Source organism: Gopherus evgoodei, chromosome 1 (assembly GCF_007399415.2).
Source record: "Gopherus evgoodei ecotype Sinaloan lineage chromosome 1, rGopEvg1_v1.p, whole genome shotgun sequence".
In the NCBI taxonomy this organism is placed as follows: Eukaryota; Metazoa; Chordata; order Testudines; family Testudinidae; genus Gopherus; species Gopherus evgoodei.
The window spans coordinates 141,534,807-141,553,669 of NC_044322.1; the positions used below are offsets into that span (position 1 = coordinate 141,534,807).

The 18,863-nt window shown below is 39.3% G+C and overlaps 1 protein-coding gene across 2 annotated transcripts in view; it reads right to left on the reverse strand.

Annotated features, from left to right (window-relative positions):
• The window catches only part of RPS6KA3 (ribosomal protein S6 kinase A3), a 146,855-nt gene that overhangs the window by 47,330 nt on the left and 80,662 nt on the right, over positions 1 to 18,863 (reverse strand). For both annotated transcript variants that reach the window (XM_030574633.1, XM_030574624.1), the window contains exons 7-10: positions 17,370 to 17,476; positions 9,213 to 9,250; positions 8,748 to 8,890; positions 4,242 to 4,312 (exon numbers count right to left, since the gene is read on the reverse strand). In XM_030574633.1, coding sequence (XP_030430493.1) covers positions 4,242 to 4,312; positions 8,748 to 8,890; positions 9,213 to 9,250; positions 17,370 to 17,476 — 359 coding nt within the window. The remainder of the gene's footprint in view (positions 1 to 4,241; positions 4,313 to 8,747; positions 8,891 to 9,212; positions 9,251 to 17,369; positions 17,477 to 18,863) is intronic.

Sequence of the window (18,863 nt, forward strand, 5' to 3'; positions counted from 1 at the left end):
CTGTCATTCTTGTCAATTTCACAACTGTGGATCAGAGCAGCAGCAGGGCTTGCAGCTGGAAATGTGAAATTGACAAAAATGTCAATTTCACTGCTGGTAGGCTCCCTGCTGTGAAGCTGATCCTGGTGCTGGGCTCACAGCTGGAGCCCCAACCCCCTACCCTGGGGTGGCAGCCCAAGTTATGAGCCTGACATGGGGCTCAATTTTACAGCACAGAGCCTATGCAGTAAAATTGATATTCTTGTCAATTTCAGGGCTCCAGCTGTGAGCCTGGGTTACTGCTCTGAGTTGCAGGCAGCTGTGAAATTTACAAGAATTTCGATTTCACTGCTGGTAGGCTCCTTGAGCCCATGACTGGCTCTCAGCTCAAGCTGTGACCTTGGGGCGGGTGTGGGACTCCTGCTGTGAACCCTGTTTGGCTGTCAGCGCCCCTCCTTCAGTCAGTGCAAGCACACCACTGACAGAAGGAGGCTAGTGTGGACAGCAATAGCCAATTGAAGAACTGTGGTGGCTGTAGGCTGACCTAAATTAAGTAGTGTAGACCAGCCCTAACTATGGCAAGTCAAGATGGGACACTGACTGCTTTGAGAAAACCAAATCTATGCCTAAAAGCAGAAGTGTCACTGACCTTCTGGAGAAGTAGCTCAATGGACAAAGAAAGAGAATCCAGTTGAAACTCCAGAGTTTTTGCATCTACCAGATGAAGTAGTGGATCCGACTGTACTAAGGGGCCTGTAGTTGCAGGACATAACTCCCTTTCCTTAAATTGCAGTGACTAGGACTGTCGTTGCTTGATTTCTGTTATGACAGAGGACCCTTCTGTAAATCCTCAATTGGTCACTGCACGCAGCAGAAAGCAAAAATGACTACTGTTAATGGAGAGTTTCTAGGTTATATAGCTCCATGAGTGACAGCAATCTTGTCTCCAGTTGCTAATGGGTGGAGACAAATCCTACATAAAAGCATTGGATAGGAAAAGAGTTGCATACAAAATTAATCTCACTACTGCAAACTATGTATGATTCCTTCAAATGACAAAACTTCTTAATTTTAAACAAACAAAAAACTTTCTTGGTCCTGACTTGAAAGCAAAGTACCCAAGCAAATGTAAGTGCACTGTAGGAAGAGTGCATTGTGTGTGAATTTATGGGGAAGAGGAGTAATAGTGAAGTAACGTGCCTCAAACAGTGCACCGTGGAACATGTGTTTCGTACACCAGTCCTACAATTGTAAACGGTTCTAAGAGTATTTGGGAGGAGAGACATGAGACAGTTCAGTACTACAGTTCTTTATTTTATAATCACATTTTTATACAATAATCCCAATTAAACAATATAGTATCAAAGTTGAAATTAAAATCTAGAAGATGAAAAGAATAAGAGTATAGGCAAGGGAGAAAAGATGTGTGCTCAGATGAGATATGAAAATAGTTGAAGAGTCAATTAGCCAAAAAGACGTAGGAAGGCTGTTTCACATGGCAGAGTACAGAGAAGACTCTCTTACACCAACCGAAGAAAGGCTGCACTGAAGGATAGAGAGAAGTCCTATGTGGATAAGCAGAGTAAGGGATGTAAAGATGTGGTGTATGAGAGGTAGGTAGAAACAAACCTAGTTTTAAAAAATGAGGTGGGAAATCTGAATTGGCTCCTGAGATTTATGGGGGAAGCAACTGTCTCAGACTGGCCTTGATGTAAGGTTTTGTGCTTCTCGTACATGATACTCCTGAGGGAATTCTCATAAAAAAATTAAACACTCTGCGCACAATATTTTACAATTCTGCAAAATTCAGCATATTTTATTTGTCAAAACAATACTATACAATCACACTAGTTTCAGTTATTTTGCTAATTTATTTCAAAATACCTAGCAGCAACTATATGTGGCCAGTCTACACTACCAGCTAAGTTGGCACCACTGCGATGGATGCAGCGGTGTCAGTTAAGCGGATCTGGCCAAGACACGCTAAGTCAATAGGAGAGTGCTTTCTTGACGATGTCTACACTCCACCTCCCCAAGAGATGGAAGCTATGTTGACGGGAGAGTGTCCCCCATCAAAATAGCACGGTTTAGACATAGCTATAAGTCAACCCAAGTTATGTCAACTTCAGTTACCTAACTCATGTAACTGAACTAGTGTGACTCAGATTGATCTACAGATTTAGTATAGACCAGCCTGATGTCTGTAACAATACAGACACAAAAAACTCCTTGAAGAGCAGAGTTAAGGAAACCCTTAAGACAATTCAGTTCCTGTTTCTCTCTCCTCACCCCCCAGAGCCCAGCATGGGGGCCAGGCCAGACATCCATACCCTTCCTCCCAGAGCCCAGCTGCAGGGCAACTTGCGTGCACTTCCTCCCCACCAGAGCCCAGTTACAAGCCCACCAGCCAGATACCTGCACCCCCTACCTCCCAGAATCCAGCTGTGGTACCCCTCCCCCCCAGAGCTCAGGGATCCAGAGGGAGAAACAGCCTGATGTTGGGTCCCGGGCTTATATGGAGCTTCATGCACACCACCTCCTTCCTTGAGGGTGTCTGGGGAACTGCAGCTGCCTGGTAGGTTCCAGCTCCCTTCCCTGCTCCCAGCAGCATCATCTACCTGCAAGCTGGACTTTGAGGTATCCAGCAGCTCTGCAGCCCATTTCTGTGGTGGTGGGAGGGGGAGGAAATTTGCACAAAAAACATTAATTTTGGTGCAAATTCTGCATTGCACAGTGGCGCAGAATTCCCCATGAGTAACATGAGGAGGGCAGCACTGCTTGAGTTCGGAGCATTAGAATTTAGCAATAATTAAGATTAACAGAAGATGATGACATGAATGAGGATTTCAGCCATGGGATTTCAGCCAATGGCATAAACTGGAATTGATAAATAGATTTACATTTAAATGCAGATGCAGAAGGAAAAGGAAACTTCAAGGCCAAGGATGGCATGTAGAAAATAAGCAAATGGGAGAGCTGAGCCAGATAGGGCAAGAAAAGAGATGGATTATGTTTACTGATGCACCTCTTTATCTGAAAGATATTTAGTTGAAGGAATCTGAGAGGAAACCATAATTTTAATTTTTCAAAACAGCCTGTCAATGGACAGGGAGGAGTCATTAAAGCTCTCTAAAGATACAATTTGGAATCAATATGTAAGTCAGTGGTCAGCAACATTTGACACGTGGCCCTTCAGGGAAATCTGCTAGTGGGCCATGAGACATTTTGTTTACGTTGACCGCCCACAGGCATGGCTTCCCACAGCTCCCAGTGGCCGTGGTTTGCCGCTCCCAGCCAATGGAAGCTGTGTGAAGCAGTGCTGGTCAGCAGATTACCCTAATGGGCCACATGCAGAAGGTTGCCAACCCCTGATAAGTAGCTAAGACTGAGGTTATAGATAAAATGACAAAAGGGGGAAAACAGAGTGAGGGATCGAGAGCTGAGCCTTGTCAGATTCCCCAGTGGAAGGGTCTTAGCACGGAACAGTTAAAGAGAAACAGAAATAGTAGCTTGATAGGTAGGAATGCAACCCTGATAAGAAGAAACTGGAGATTCCTTCACAAGTAAAGACAAAGTCTGGAAGGGGAAGAGTTTCACAATATCAAAGATTGTTCTGAGATCAAGGAGAGACAGCAAGACTTTTGTTAGCAGAAATAAGATCATTAACTACATGACAGTAAGCAATTTCCATGCTATAGCTAAAGCAAACCCAAAGCCCATACTGAAAACAGTCAAGGATACTGTAAGATAACTCAAAAGGTTAGAGATAGCGCAAGTTCATGAGGGTCAAAGGTGGATGCAGATTTTGGAAAGCTGGGAGAAAGGTACCAGGGGAGAGCATCGTTGGCAATGGAGGCAGTGTAAGGAGCAGGGGGAGAAGGAAACAAACAGGAAAAGATGAGGGAGACTATTTTCTTAAAAGATGGAGTTATGTCAGAAATGTGTAGGGTGCAATAAATAGGAAGGCAGAAGAGGATAATGAAATATCATGGGCACAAAACTGAGGAGAAGTTGGGGCTCAAGAAGATATTGTTATAAATTAGGGAAATATTAGATTAAAAGGATGATATGAAATTATTTGCAACTGGTAACGGAAAGGATTGGAGGAACAGGCAAATTAGGTGGGTGGGAAAAGGAATTTATAAAGTGGAATAGGAATAGGGAGTGAGGATTTACCAACACCTTGGAAAATGAGGGAGAAGAAATTAGATTTGCAGCATAGAGGACATCCCTGTAGAAAACATAAGTAAGAGTGTACTCACTTGAGAATCATAGTCATGGTTTCTTTTCTGTCTTTCCCTTGGAAAGGTAGAGTACCCGTGAGCATTTCAAACTGTACAGAGTAAAATTTGCATCAATTACATTAAAAGATTTGGATGAAACCTAATTTTTGATAAAACTACTTAACAGAATAATCTTTTAAAAGACTATGCAAAGCAACTGCTTGTGCTACAAGTTTTAATTATTGCAAACATCTGGAAGCACTTACTGAACTTAAGGTTGCAAAACAGTTTCCATCATATTACTCTGTGTTCACAGACTTCTAACTTTATGAAAAATTCACCTTTTCATCAGCTGCAATTCTCTATGCTTGTTTTTTCCCCTAAATACAACTTTCTTTGGGAGCTTGAGCAAAATAACTTTAGTTATCTGACAGGTTTCAGAGTGGTATCCGGGTTAGTCTGCATCAGCAAAAACAACGAGGAGTCCTTGTGGCACCTCAGAGACTAACAAATTTATTTGGGCATAAGCTTGCCCATGAAAGCTTGTGCCCAAATAAATTTGTTAGTATTTAAGGTGCCACAAGGACTTCTCATTGTTTTTTGTTTTTTTTTCCAGTTATCGGAGTTTTTCAAGGAGGTAAAAAATATTGCCAGATGTCTAAATAATGGTGAAACAATGTAAATAGTCTTTACTAGAAGAAAAAAAAGGTAGTTGGATAATGAAGTTATTCACAATTAAAAAGTGGTTATTGCTATGTACAGGGGAATGTATGAGGACTTGCACTTAGAAGACCTGCACTGTACATGCATACATATTTTACAATGCCTTTTAATGGGCCACCACCACTTTTAAAATACTGTTCTATTCTGAAAGTGACTGTATAACAGAGCTTTGCAGTATTGGAGCCGTGTTGGTCCCAGGATATTAGAGAGACAAGACAGGAAGAGCTCTGTGGAGCTTGTCTCTTTTACCATCAGAAGTTGGTCCAATAACAGAAAATGCCTCACCCACCTTGTCTGTATAAATGAGGCACATTCTTAGTTTACAAACCTGGTGTCTCTGTATTCAGGTTCATAACTGCTTTGAAAAAAAAAGTTAACTACCGTTTACTCTTGCAAGCACTATAGAGCTAACTGTGTTCTGCTATTCAGGTTCATAAAATTGTTTAAATAATTGTTTATTAATCTCCAATTGCAAGGCCAATTTCATCTCCTGTGCAGACTCATTGGACGCAATAAAGTTGCATAGTATAACTGTGGGCAGACGTTTTATTACTGTGGATGATTCATGAGATAACATCACAAGCTATATTCTTTTTAACAGTTAGAAAAATATCTTATTTGTAATCTGAACAAATATGACCTGCAACACAATATGGTATCACATAATGCCATTTTTACTGTCACCTTTAAGAGTACAGTAAAAGTACACTTTAAACTGTTGAAGTAGCTTAAGTACTTTCATAAATGCACACTTGTCAAATTATGTAATTATCAGTTTTAGCACTTATTCCACTATATGGCAGTTTAAGTCATCCTACATATTCAAGGTAGTTTAAAAGGTTAAATCTTTCACATGTTGTGAGGTTCTGTTAGGTGCTTACGTAACAGTAAGACAGTTTAAGTGCTTATGCCTTCAAGGTTTTTTGCTTCATAAAACCTAGAGAATTTAATTTAAAAATATGTTAATGATGTTTTATGGTTGGTCACTTAAAATCACCAAGTCATGAAATGATAAAGTTCAGGTTTGATCATCTATGTTAATGTAGTCATATTGCACACACAGTATCTTCTATTCCTGATTTTTCATTACGGCCCAAAAGTTTGAAATTGTAATCAGGAATTCTGAGTGAACAATAACCTGACTATATAGACAATTGCAGTAGTCTCAGATACAAAATATGCAAGTACAATAGCATTCATGCCGTTCTTAAAACTAATGCCTAAATAGCTAGCTTTTTATAAAAATTATTTCTTAAAACATACAGGGATATCAGACGCTGCCAACTTAACATAGCAGTTGGAGCCTGGAATTTGGAGCCTGGAATTTTGCATTTCCTGACTTTAGAAACAAATTGTTCAACTAACCATTTTTTTCTATTTAATATAATGCTAATATAGTATAATTTCACTACTTATTACTTTGCTGAACTACAAATCTGATAATCTTACCACACTTCTTGGCAAGGTGTGCTGGAGAAAGGTCTAATCTTACCAAGACTATTTTTTAAAAATTACTCTGTACATTCAATTGTGTACTATGAAATACATAATTAAAATTCAACTACCTACACTTATGAAACTAAAAGAAAGTAAATTGTATTGCACAGTATAATTATTTTCTGAGGTTTATTCACTTCTAATCTGCAAAGTTTGCAAATACACAAATTACACTTCATATGAATTAGTGAGATTCTATTTATGAGATATTTCATAAAATATATAAGTTCCCATCAACAAAAAATGAAACAAAACTAAGAGTTAATCCTCTTGTAATTGGACTTCATATATGTCATTTCCATAGATCTTCATCTAAGATCACTCTGCCCTCCTCCTCAAAAGACTACATAGGACCCAGAATACTTTAAGAATAGGATTTTCAAAAGCGTTCAGGATTGGCCTTATTCAGCTATTACTGAAGTCAATTCCAAATACCTTGGCTTCAATGGGAGCAGACTTCAGCCAGTGTTGAACACTTTTGAAAATCCCACCCTAAAATGTTAAATTTTGATAATTACAATGTCTAGCACACATACACACTATGTTTGGTAGGTAGATACATGCAAGTGCATGCACACACACTCTGCTTTTTGTAACTGATGCAAAGTAAAAATAAACATGATGTGTGTGGGTGGGCAAGCACACACTGGTGAAGGAAATGACATGATGGGAAAAATTACAGTTATTGGTGAGATCATCAGTCTCCTCTACAGTTTTAAGTCGAATTCCAAGTACTGCACGCCTGGCCTACCATCTTCATAAGGGACTGCAGGAACTATGGGGCAATTTGTTTTATTAACTGGTTAGTAAGAACTGTTTTATCACAAGAAGCTACTGAACAAACAGGTTTTAGCTATATTGCGCAGAGGCTGAAATAATTATGAAGACTTCTTGGACTGGGTTCCTCAAAATAAGCAAAATAAGATTAACTGAACATCCATGTGGATAGCTCACGTTCTGAGATAAATTAACCTAAGGCGTCAGAGATACAGGCTACAAAAAACAAATATTTTATGGAAAGATACACTTTATTTCAAATACTATGGAAGTTTGTCAATTCTTTAAGTGTTAGACTTCTAAATTCACCCTCCTGCAAATCAACAGCCAAAGTATTTTTAAGAAAAGTACAACTGGACTCTAAAAATGACATCCAGCCAATGTTTATTGACAGCTCAGGGTTTCCAATTTTAACATTCAGTTCAAGCGTAAAATATTTTTTTTATTATTATTATTTTAGTTACCAGCTCTGCAAACTCAATCTGGGATTTAAAACCCCCGTTATGTTCTTTTTAGCTCATTTTCCATCAATACTAAACTACAATCTGATTGCAGAATCTTAGTATTTTTCTGACGATGCCAAAGCCAGAAAAGAATACAGATCACCCTCACTGCATATGGGCTGCGCAGTGCTAGAAGAAGCAGTAAAAATGTATTCTTGTTAGTCAAGTCTGCTGAGATGACTGACAAAACACAAATGTAAGATCTCTTTAGTGATCAGGTGCCTTTTTTTTACCAGTCATTTTCCATACCACAACAGCATTTTACACATTCAAAAGGTAATAGGTTGTGTTTTCAGATCTAATAATAAAGAGTCTCCTTATTAGATCATAAGGCACACACCGAGACTGTGCTGTCATAATTATACAGGTATTGCAGAAGCATCAAAAGATGGAACATCTTTCATTTTTAAGAACATCATCATTTGATCTTAATGTTAAAAAAAATCATACAATTCTATACTTTAAAAATCATTGTATTTGGTATTCCTAAAATTTCAAACAATCCTTTTTTCCCTTTCAAAAATACCTGCATTTGTTATAAATATTTAAAAAAAAATCCCAGTCTGGTAAAAAATTTTCAATTTAATGGAACTTATTTTTTACAGCTGAAAGTCTAATTAACTCAGTGCAATTGTAAATTCTATCTCTGTGCAAATAAAGCAGCTTCCATTATTCCCTGTTAGTCTGAAACTGAGATGTCAAAAGTGATCAGAAAATTTTACTTCTAAAAACTACTTTTTCTGTGATTGAATTCAATTTTGACGTTTTAAAATTTGAATCCATATGGAAAAATATTTTTTCCTTTTGAAAAGCAAGCTTTTCTGAACACTTTCATTTTTCTATCAGTCTCAGTTAAGAACAGTCATAGGAACACAATATTCCATTCAAGCAAAAGAAAAGAGGTGATATCTGTGATGTGATGAGATCTGGTCCATGCCGTTGATCCAAACTGAACAGTAGTGCTAATTACTAATAACTTCATGTGACTGGGTTAAGCCAATCATAACCCACCTTTTGCTATGATTTCCATTCACCAGAAACCTACCATTAAAACACCAAAAGACCACCAGTCCGCACTCTGTGTGTGGCCTCGTCGATTAACTACCTCTGGTGCCATATATTCTACTGTCCCACAGAAGGAATACGCTTTCTTTTCATGATCAATGGACTCTTTGCTTAAGCCAAAATCTGGAAAAAATACGATCTGAAATGAAATGTTCCTACTGGCTAAGAATTTCTAAGCATGCCAATATAATTAACACAAAAGCTATAAAACTCTGAAAAAAGTCACTTTAGTGGTCATATCATTACTTTTACTTTTTAAACCAGATTTCTTATTTAAATAATACCATTTCATTTAGTCCATGTTAAATACCCCCATTTGTTCTGCAAAATTACTTGCAATGCAAAAGAAAAAAATTCAGATTTTACTATATTGCTTTAAAAAAAAAACATTCAGGCAACTTATGAATTAAAAACTTTTAATAAACTGGAGTTTATTTTTACTTACCTGTCAATTTGATATGTCCTTCTTCGTCAAGAAGTATACTAAAAAAAAGGGGGGGGGCAGTTTAAAGTATCTTTTAACCTTGCTTTAGAAACTGTACTGACAATCAAAAGAACTTTAAATAAGAATAGAACTTTAAAGAGTAACATCAACAAACAGATATGTAACAATGAAAATCTAATAAAACTACTGGTTAGAAGAATAATTTTGGAATTTACAGTTATGGAAAAAGGATCTATTTTAATAAAGTTACAAAAAACATGCATTCAGTGTGTTTTCTAAGGCCCTATTTCTACAAGCTGCTCTTCTCAGATAGACTCTTGGGACTGTACTGGCAGTTTGCAGGATCAGAACCTAACAAAAGCCAAGAAATTCAGAAGTTGCATCTCAGCTCTAAACATAAAATATATCTGTAAAGACAAAGTCACAATAATAAAATAGCTAAAGATTTCTGTGGACAACTTTTTTCTCCTGATTCTTTCTTAGTAAAGAATGTGAATGAACACAGAATCTCTCTCAAGAATTCCACATAACTGAAAGGTATTTGCTAGTAATCCACATGGCTACTCTTTAATCCTGAATTTTCTATCCACAATACTCACTGAGCAGGGAAAAAAAACTTATACACAACAGAGAATATTCTAAGGACCAACATTGTTTCTTTGAAGCATTTTTAACATAACAAATAGCTCTTATATAGTGCTTTTCAGGTGTATTATCTATCTTTGGAGTTTCAATGGAAGTGCTAACAACTTTAAATGGATGCTGTCAAGTTCCTTTTAATCCTACATACTTAAAGCTGTACTGTGTTGCCATTTACTTTTATGCTTTCTTTGATCTCGTAATGTTCTTCTAAGTGCCTCCCTTCAGATGCTAAGCATCGTCAACTCCACTGAAAGAAAGAGTTTAGAGTGCTCAGCATGCTGTAGGATCAGGCTCTCTCTGAGAATTAAGAGACCGTATACACTTAAAAGAATAATTCATATAGTGGGAATGAGGACCTCAAACAAAACTCCTAAATAATTTTGACCTTTGCTAGTTAACTCTGAGACAGACACGCCCAAGGCTGAAGCCCAAGAACAGAAAATCTACGAAGGATACATCATTTATTCAATGAACAATTTCTAGAAAGTATAGTGTTTGATTCTGTTTTTTATATTTTAGCTATAATTATTAAAACATTTATTAAAAAGGAAATAGTAACAAGATTGAACGGAGTAATTTTTAAAAAGAGTTTTATTATCCTAAAAGCTCTAAAGTTCCCCTTCCTTGATATTTTTTATCCTTCTACTTTTGGCAAATAAGTTTTCCCCACTTCTGTATTTTAAAAGGATCACAAACTAACAACATTTAAATTCATTCACTTTCCTGTTTGCACATGCTCCAACTACGTAGGAACCATAACAGATCCCAGAGAAAAGGTGGTTTTGAAAAGTGATTTATATATCTCAGACTGGGTGTGGTATTTTTCAAGTATCTGGAAGACATTCCTCACCAGCTCAGAAAAATATGTTCTTACCAGTAAATGGTATTTGTTTGATGAAACCAGCTCAGTTTACAATTTAACGAGTTTTCAATCACATCATAGTTGTATAGACATAAGCAACCAATGGAAAGTGCAGGAATTTAGAACCTAATGTGTCCCCAAGTTCCTCCTGAGCACACTACCAGCCATTGCCATAGCACTAATTAGAGTAATTACAAATAGGACAGAAGACACGTGCCTTGGTGAACGCACAAGTTATCAGGTTAAAGAAGAACTCCATTAGAATCAACAGGGAACATTTATGTAAAACCAAAAAAAAAAAAAAAAAAAAAAAAAAAAAAAAAGCCAAAATGTGGTGGCATTCTGCAAATAACACTGTCCTAAACACAATACCTTTCAGAAAAGGGGCAGGTACTAGTTTTAGAATGAACACAGAAACAATTCCACTGAAAGTTTGGTCATTGTGGACTGAGCTGGTTTCATAAGAATACAACCATTTCTGGGTAAGAAAAAGTATCTATTCTTTGAGTAAACCAGCTTAGTCTATAGCAATCCCATCTCCACAACATGGAGGAATTACTTTTCAAGAACAAAGTCAAAGATAATGCTACCAAAAGGAGCACTCGGAGTAGACAGATATCTAATTCTATAATGCACAGTAAGGGCATGCATGTGAAACCAAACTGCCAGTTTGAAGTCCTCTTCCAAAGCAACATTTTCTCTCTTCATTAAGAGACATAGGAATTACCATACTGCATCAGACCCACTGACCATCTAAGCTACTATACTGTCTCTGACAGTAGCCACCACCAGATGCCTCACATGAAGGTGCAAGAAGCCCTGCAGCAGACACATGAGATAAACTGGTGCTTATCAAAGTCTCATCTGAACCTCTAATAGTTACAGATTGGCTTGCGCTAGGAAGCATGGAATTTTAAATTACTTCAATTTTTTTCGTTAACTGTAACCCTGGATATTCTTGTTATCCATATAACTATCCAATCCCTCTGAATCTTGCATCAACATCATCTTGAAGCAGTAAGTTCCACAGTCTAATTACGTGTGTGAAAAATTATCAGTTTTGTTACCCTAATGTGATTTGCTTTTTTAACTGCAGTAGCTCATTGAGCAGAGGTTTTCACTGAGCTGTCCGCAAAGATGACCAGATACTTTTTCTTCAATTGATACTGTTACTTTAGAGCCCAGTAAGTTATATAATTAGTGCTAAGCTTTCCATGCTATGTGCATTATTTTGCATTTATTGACACTGATTTCAATTTGCCATCATGTTGACCATTCACATAGCTTCTGAAGTTCTGCAGTGTCTTCTTTGAATTTGTCTCAATAATTGAGTGTCATATGCAAATTTTGCCCTCTCATTGCCTGAATGTGTCTAAGGGAATGCATCCCATAAGGAATTCATTCTACATGAATGCGTCTGCAGGTGGGCTCTTGTAAAATACATGCATCAGAAACACGTTCTGATCCATCTGACTAATCATTTCTATGAGTACTGTGACCCTTCTTAGAACCTACACAAAAAACAAAAGCATTCACTGACCCTCAAATCCTGGGTCCTACTGATATGGAAATTCAAGGCCCTCCTGACATCCAGGGAATGAAGGCAATTCTCCATAACAATGGCAGAAAAAGAGGGGGAACCACCACTTGATTTTGATGAAAAGTGGTAGGACACCTATAAACAAAAAAGGGCAGAGAGTGAAGAGCCACCTTGTCTTTAGGAAACATAGTTTACAGAATTTGATATGCTGGAGTGGCCAACTTCAGAGAGTTTGCCAGCCCTGATTAAACTGACAGCTACAAATAAAGGGTCTAATGGGAGGTTGAATCCATAGCTGTACATGAAAGTTTTTGTAAGGAGCTGCAAACCCATAATAAATGGGTATTCTGTGAAGGCCAAGATTTGCTGCCTCATGAAATGTATGGAAAGTCCAACCTGAAAGTCCAAACCAACCTGAAGAATGTGAACAAGGATGGATGTCACCATGTAGCCTCTATGTCCTGGAACATATAAAGGAAGAGATTCCATACTCTTCAAAAGGACATCATACCTGGTTTAGGCCACTTCCAAACTGATTTACATTTCCTGCAAAGCAATGGGTTTCAAGTGCCACCGGATTTCTTTATGTCCAGTAAAACAGCAGGAGGGACTCCAGGAACACTTGGTTTGTTAATTCAAATAAACTACAACAATGAAGTTGTCTGTCCAGACTAGGAGATCTTTCCTGGCAGAATTCCCCAGAGGGGAAACAAAGACCTCGATAAGTTCTAATCTTTTAAACATTTAATGGAGCTGGATTCTAAGTGAGACCACTTCCATTAGACCAACTTATTATTTTGTTATTTTACTAGCATCTAGAGGCGCCAAAATAAGACTACCATCCTCTATCCTGCCCTCCCCCCAGCCACATGTCCCTAACTGGAAAGATCCACATCTCTGGTCACCAGAATTTGCCTAGGAAAGTTCCTTTTAGAGAGACGGGAGCGTTAAACTCTGACCTTAAGATGAGTACTTATTAATTAGTCTGGGTCCAAGCATGATTGACTGCAGCTGTTCCTGATATAATGTGGAGAGTCCAGAAGCGGAAGTGAGGCTAAAGTATCGCTTCAAGACAGAGTTCAACTAGCTCAAGCTATTCCCAGGAGAAGCGGACAGTATTGGAGATCTGAACCCCAGGTAGCTTGCTTGACTTTCCTCTAACAGGATGATTCTATCAAGATGTGTCCAGATATTGGACCTGGAGGCAGGCTAACCTTTTCAATAAAAGCGGGAAAATATTTATTCTTTAAAATGTCCTGATCTAGACAAAATTTGTGTAGATATGAACTGCTAGTCTATGCTTTCACAGATGTGCTGTCATTACAACCAATGGCTTCTTAAAGACTTATGGCACAGAGGAAAGACTGATGTGGAGAGCAAAATATGGGAGATTAACTCTTCTGAAGTAAAAATGAAACTACCATTAGTTACAAGAAGTAATGGGGATATACAGCTAGACATTCTGCATGTCAACAGAAGTCAGAGCGTTTTTCAGGGCTATGGTAAGGATCACTGACTGGGTGGGATTCCATCTTGAATTATGTATGAGGTTCAGAATATGCCATCCTTCCTTGGAGTCTTGCTCACAGTGAAAAAAATGGAATAACTAACCCAGCATTGCTTATGTGAGTGCACCATTGTTCAGCCCCTTCTGGCAGTCTTTAGAATTACTGACTCTCTTGCCAGCAGGAGTGAAAAAGTGTAACAAAGTAACAGATACTGAGAAGGGATAGCCATCTTGTTTGTGGATTACCTGGGTATCTTAACCACTTGTGATACTTGTCCATATGTGCTTTACATAAAAAGGGTGCCTCAATCTATAGACTTTTCAGGTTTTCCACACAGTCATAGGCCTTGGAGAAATGGGAACTGGGCTTCCTGTCCCCTACTCTCTTGCTGTCATGCCTCTTCTGCTACAGGATTATTATTTTATCTTCTGATCAGTTTATAGAAAACAGTGCATAAGCTGAAGTTATGTTAGAGATGGAGACTTCAGGATTTTATTAAGCGGAAAGCACATAGTTCTTATTCTTGTTTAGTCCTTAAGAACCTGATTAAAAAACTCCCCAGAAAGTCTGTCCTTGAAGTAAGAAAGAGCCATAAAACTATATTTAGCAGAATTGTTCCCTCCTTCTCTAGGACTTTAGCTAGAAGGCTCAGGAAGCCAGTATGAGGATACCACCAGCTATGGTGGGAGAATGGATGGAATCCTCTTAGGTATCAGAAATATTTAGAAGATATCAAGACTTCCAGGACATGATTCTAAGAATTCTGAAGGGACGGTTCTCTGTAAGAGTATTACGTTCAGTAAGATATAGAAACCAGGACTCTAGCTAAGTAGAAGGAATAGAGTCAGATGTGGATAGAAAAAATACATTTCTTTGGTTTTGCAAGGAATCTTTCAGGATAGGAAAAAAATTACTTCCTGAACAATAAACAAATGCTAGATCAGCTTTGGGAACAATGGCCCAGAATTAAGCTTTGTCTGTTGAGAGCTTATACTGCTGGCAAGTATTAGCAAGATAAAGTGAATATTGAGACAGAACAGGTATAAATCAATGTTTGCACCACTGGACGAAGTGGGATAATGTTATCCAGCTCACTTTCCTCAAAGTTAATATGGAGGACATTCCTTCGGTAGGAGGATAAGGTGCAGCAATTCTGTACTATTTCTACAGAGAACAGATTAGTCTTCTAAAGTAAATTAGTGGGTCTGATCTGGGACGTCTTCATAAAACAGTCATATCCCATCATGAGAAATCTGTGTCATTTGTATCCAAGCCCACTAGAATTAGAGGGATAAGATTTAGAGCACAGAGAGTGGGTACATACAGCACCGTGTTTCTAGATTTGGTCCGACGATATGGCTTTTAACACCTTACAGGTGGGAGCTATAGGTTTATGACTGAAGAGAAGGAGTCTTAACCCTGCCCCCTCCCCCCCCACATTTTAACTGCAACTGGTTTCTTGCACTTTACAGAAACAGGGGCAGGCACATTCTTCTGGGATCTGGCTGCTACAAAATCATTTGCAAATCAGACAGAGCTAAAGGAATAAGGGTAAGATCACTCAAGGTAGTAACATTTTCGCATAATTCTGTCTTATCTGGCCTAAAGCCCTTGAGGCAGAATAAACTTTCTGTCAGATGAAGCACTGATGAGAGTTTTATTCCCATTTAGACACCTCTCCAGATGATAGCTCAAAAATCTAGCATTGAAAGCAAAAAGACTCAGAGAATCCAGACTGCAGTTCCCAAGGGGAACAACTGTTTTCCTCTTTGCCGCCTCCATTTTATTTTAGTATTAACCCCCACCACACAAACACACTCTCTCCCCTGAATCTCTAGATAACTAGGAAAACTGAACTAAAGAAGGATATGGAAAACAGGAGATGGAATTCAGGGCTTGTCTACATCACAAAGTTGCAGCGCTGGTGAGGGGGTTACAGCGCTGCAACTTAGGAGGTGTACACATCTGCAGGGCATCACCAGCGCTGCAACTCCCTGTTTGCAGCGCTGGCCGTACTCCCGTTTTGTCTCGGGTGTAGAGGATCCAGCGCTGGTGATCCAGCGCTGGTAATCAAGTGTAGACACTTACCAGCGCTTTTCTTGACCTCCGTGGAATAAGCAGGTATCCCAGCATACCTGAGGAAGCGTCTGGTAATCAAGCAGGTCTCCTTCCCCGGTTTGCAGGGGGGTTCGGGGAACGCGAGAGCAAACCGCGGCGAAGCTGGTCTCCTTCCCCGGTTTGCTCTCGCGTTCCCCGAACCTCCGTGCAAGCAGGTCTCCTTCCCTGCGGTTTGCAGGGGGGTTCGGGGAACGCGAGAGCAAACCGCGGCGAAGCTGGTCTCCTTCCCCGGTTTGCTCTCGCGTTCCCCGAACCCCCGTGCAAGCAGGTCTCCTTCCCTGCGGTTTGCAGGGGGGTTCGGGAAACGCGAGAGCAAACCGCGGCGAAGCTGGTCTCCCTTCCCCAGTTTGCTCTCGCGTTCCCCGAAACTCCGTGCAAGCAGGTCTCCTTCCCTGCGGTTTGCAGGGGGGTTCGGGGAACGCGAGAGCAAACCGCGGCGAAGCTGGTCTCCTTCCCCGGTTTGCTCTCGCGTTCCCCGAACCCCCCTTGAAGCCGCCCAACAGCGCTGCAGTGTGGCCACATCTAACACCACTTGCAGCGCTGGTTGCTGTAAGTGTGGCCACTCTGCAGCGCTGGCCCTATACAGCTGTACTAATACAGCTGTAACAACCAGCGCTGCAAAATTGTAGATGTAGACATACCCTCAGTCACTTGGGTTCATCTCTGAGTGAGCCAAGGATGACTGGGTTATTGAGATGGAAATCTGAATTGGCATCCCAAAACCTTACAATTTCAGTGGTCATTCATGCTGGTTCAGCATGACAAACAGAAACCCATTAAGTTGTGGACCGAGTCACTCACTCAATCAGTATAAGATAGGTCAAAATTTCTATTTTAAATTACTGGGCTTGACAATATTGCTTTAAATCATGAACTCCATTTTCCATCTCACCGCAATTTACACTGAAAACTAGACATGGACAATTTTTTCCACAGTTAGTTTTCAAATGGGTTTTGTAAAATATATATAGGCTCAAAAGTAACCTTAAATCTTGTACGTGTTTTTTTTAAGCTTCAGCCCTTCTTTGAAAAAATCTGTTTGATCAATATTACAACCTTTATTGTATGAAACAAACACCTGATGGACACACAACAACAAATCAAGAACACTGTTCCTCTGCATGTGATCAAGAGTATGCTATGCTCCATTCTGCTTTTTAAAGTACCTGGAAATAATGGGCTATGTATATTTCAATATTTCTCTTCTCACAGAAGTGCAGCTGTCAGGGAGTGCCCAACAAGGCAACATATGTCCAATATCTGGCATATCAACCTTGTGGCAGCTGCTTTTTTTCCTACTAGAAACACTATCACACTTTTTTTGTAAGCAACTTTGGTAAACTTATATAGTCACTAATTTTAAATGGCTAATAGTTATAAAGATGACAATAATAATGCTTAGCATTTATGTAATGCTTTACACTGTTGAACTGCTATATAAAATATTAACTAATTCATACATTGCATTTACTACAGTGGATTCTTACTTCTCTGGCTTTAGGTCCCTGTATATTATTCCAAGACTATGTAGATGGTCTAAAGCAAGTGCTAATTCAGCCAAGTAGAATTTGACATCTTCTTCTGTGAACATCACCTGAAAAAGCAAAATAAGAGATCTTTTTAAAATCCTCCATGCTAGCGGAAATCCACAAGAACATTAACTGAATGAGCCACTTGTATATATGCATTGTTGTTGCAGCCATGCTGGTCCCAGGACATTAGAGACAAAGTGGGTGAGATAATATCTTTCATTGGATCAACTTCTGTTGGTGAGAGAAGCTTTTGAGCTTACACACAGCTCTGTGACCTGAAGAAAAGCTTTGTGTAAGCTCGACAGTTTGTCTCTCTCACCAACACAAGTTGATCTAATTAAAGATATTACCCCATCCACCTTGTGTCTCAGTCTTCTGTATAATCAATCACGTCTCTTAAGGGTTGTCTTTTTTACATTGCTGGCATATGCAGTGGGTATGAACTCTTGGATTTATGTACTCTCTATTTTTTACACTTTTCTAACAGCTTGTGCTGTGGACTACAGCTGGTCAGTTACCAGAGAAACTGGTCTGCCAAATAAATTATTCATGGAAAAATGGTAACTTTTTAGAATAATTAATGCAATAAATAGCATGTGACTAACTCTGACATAGGCTCTCCAAATTACATGCCCATACATTATGTAATGGAGCAGAAGGCAGGTGCAACATGTATTCCTTCCCTACACTACTGGCATCATATCAGCTGTGCGCTCGTCTCTACTGGCCCTAGGAGGAGGAATTACAAAGTCCACTTTTGAGCCTTGCCTCCCAGCCATTACCCTAAAAGCAACAGGCCATGGGTTTACATGGATGACTGAGAGCAGTGTTTGACCAAATTTCTGAAGAATTAAAAGACATGGTGATTAAAAAAAAGTTTAATAATGGTCCAATCTAACTGCTTCTGATGTCAATAGAGTCTTTCTTTTGAATTTAATGAGAGTTGAGCCACATCCTAAGGCCACAATTCAACACACTACTTCAACACTTGGCTAGCTTTAAGCATGTGACTAATCCAAATGACAGCCGTGGAATTACTCTTGCTCAAAGTTAAGCATGTGCTTAAGTAACTTGCTGATTCAGGGCCTTCATAAATATCTTCTGCAGAGGGCACAATAGAAACTGGATTATATAAAATGATGACCTCTCCCCTATGTTGACACAGGATGCTTTCAGCAGCAAACCGTTCTCAAAATGTGTAGGATAATCATGTCTACTGCTAGGAAGGAGAGAGGACTGGAATTTGGAGGCATGTTCCTGACAACTGAAAGACTAGAGAAAGGGAGACACAAAGATGGCCACCAGCACGAGTGGAAGTACCCCAAAGGAAGACCGATCCTATAGAATCAGGCCAGATTGACCCACACACAATCACGCCTATGACCCACTCTATGCAAACCTAATAAAAAAAACCTGCTTCAGGCAGACAGGGTGGTGCGAGGAAGGAGA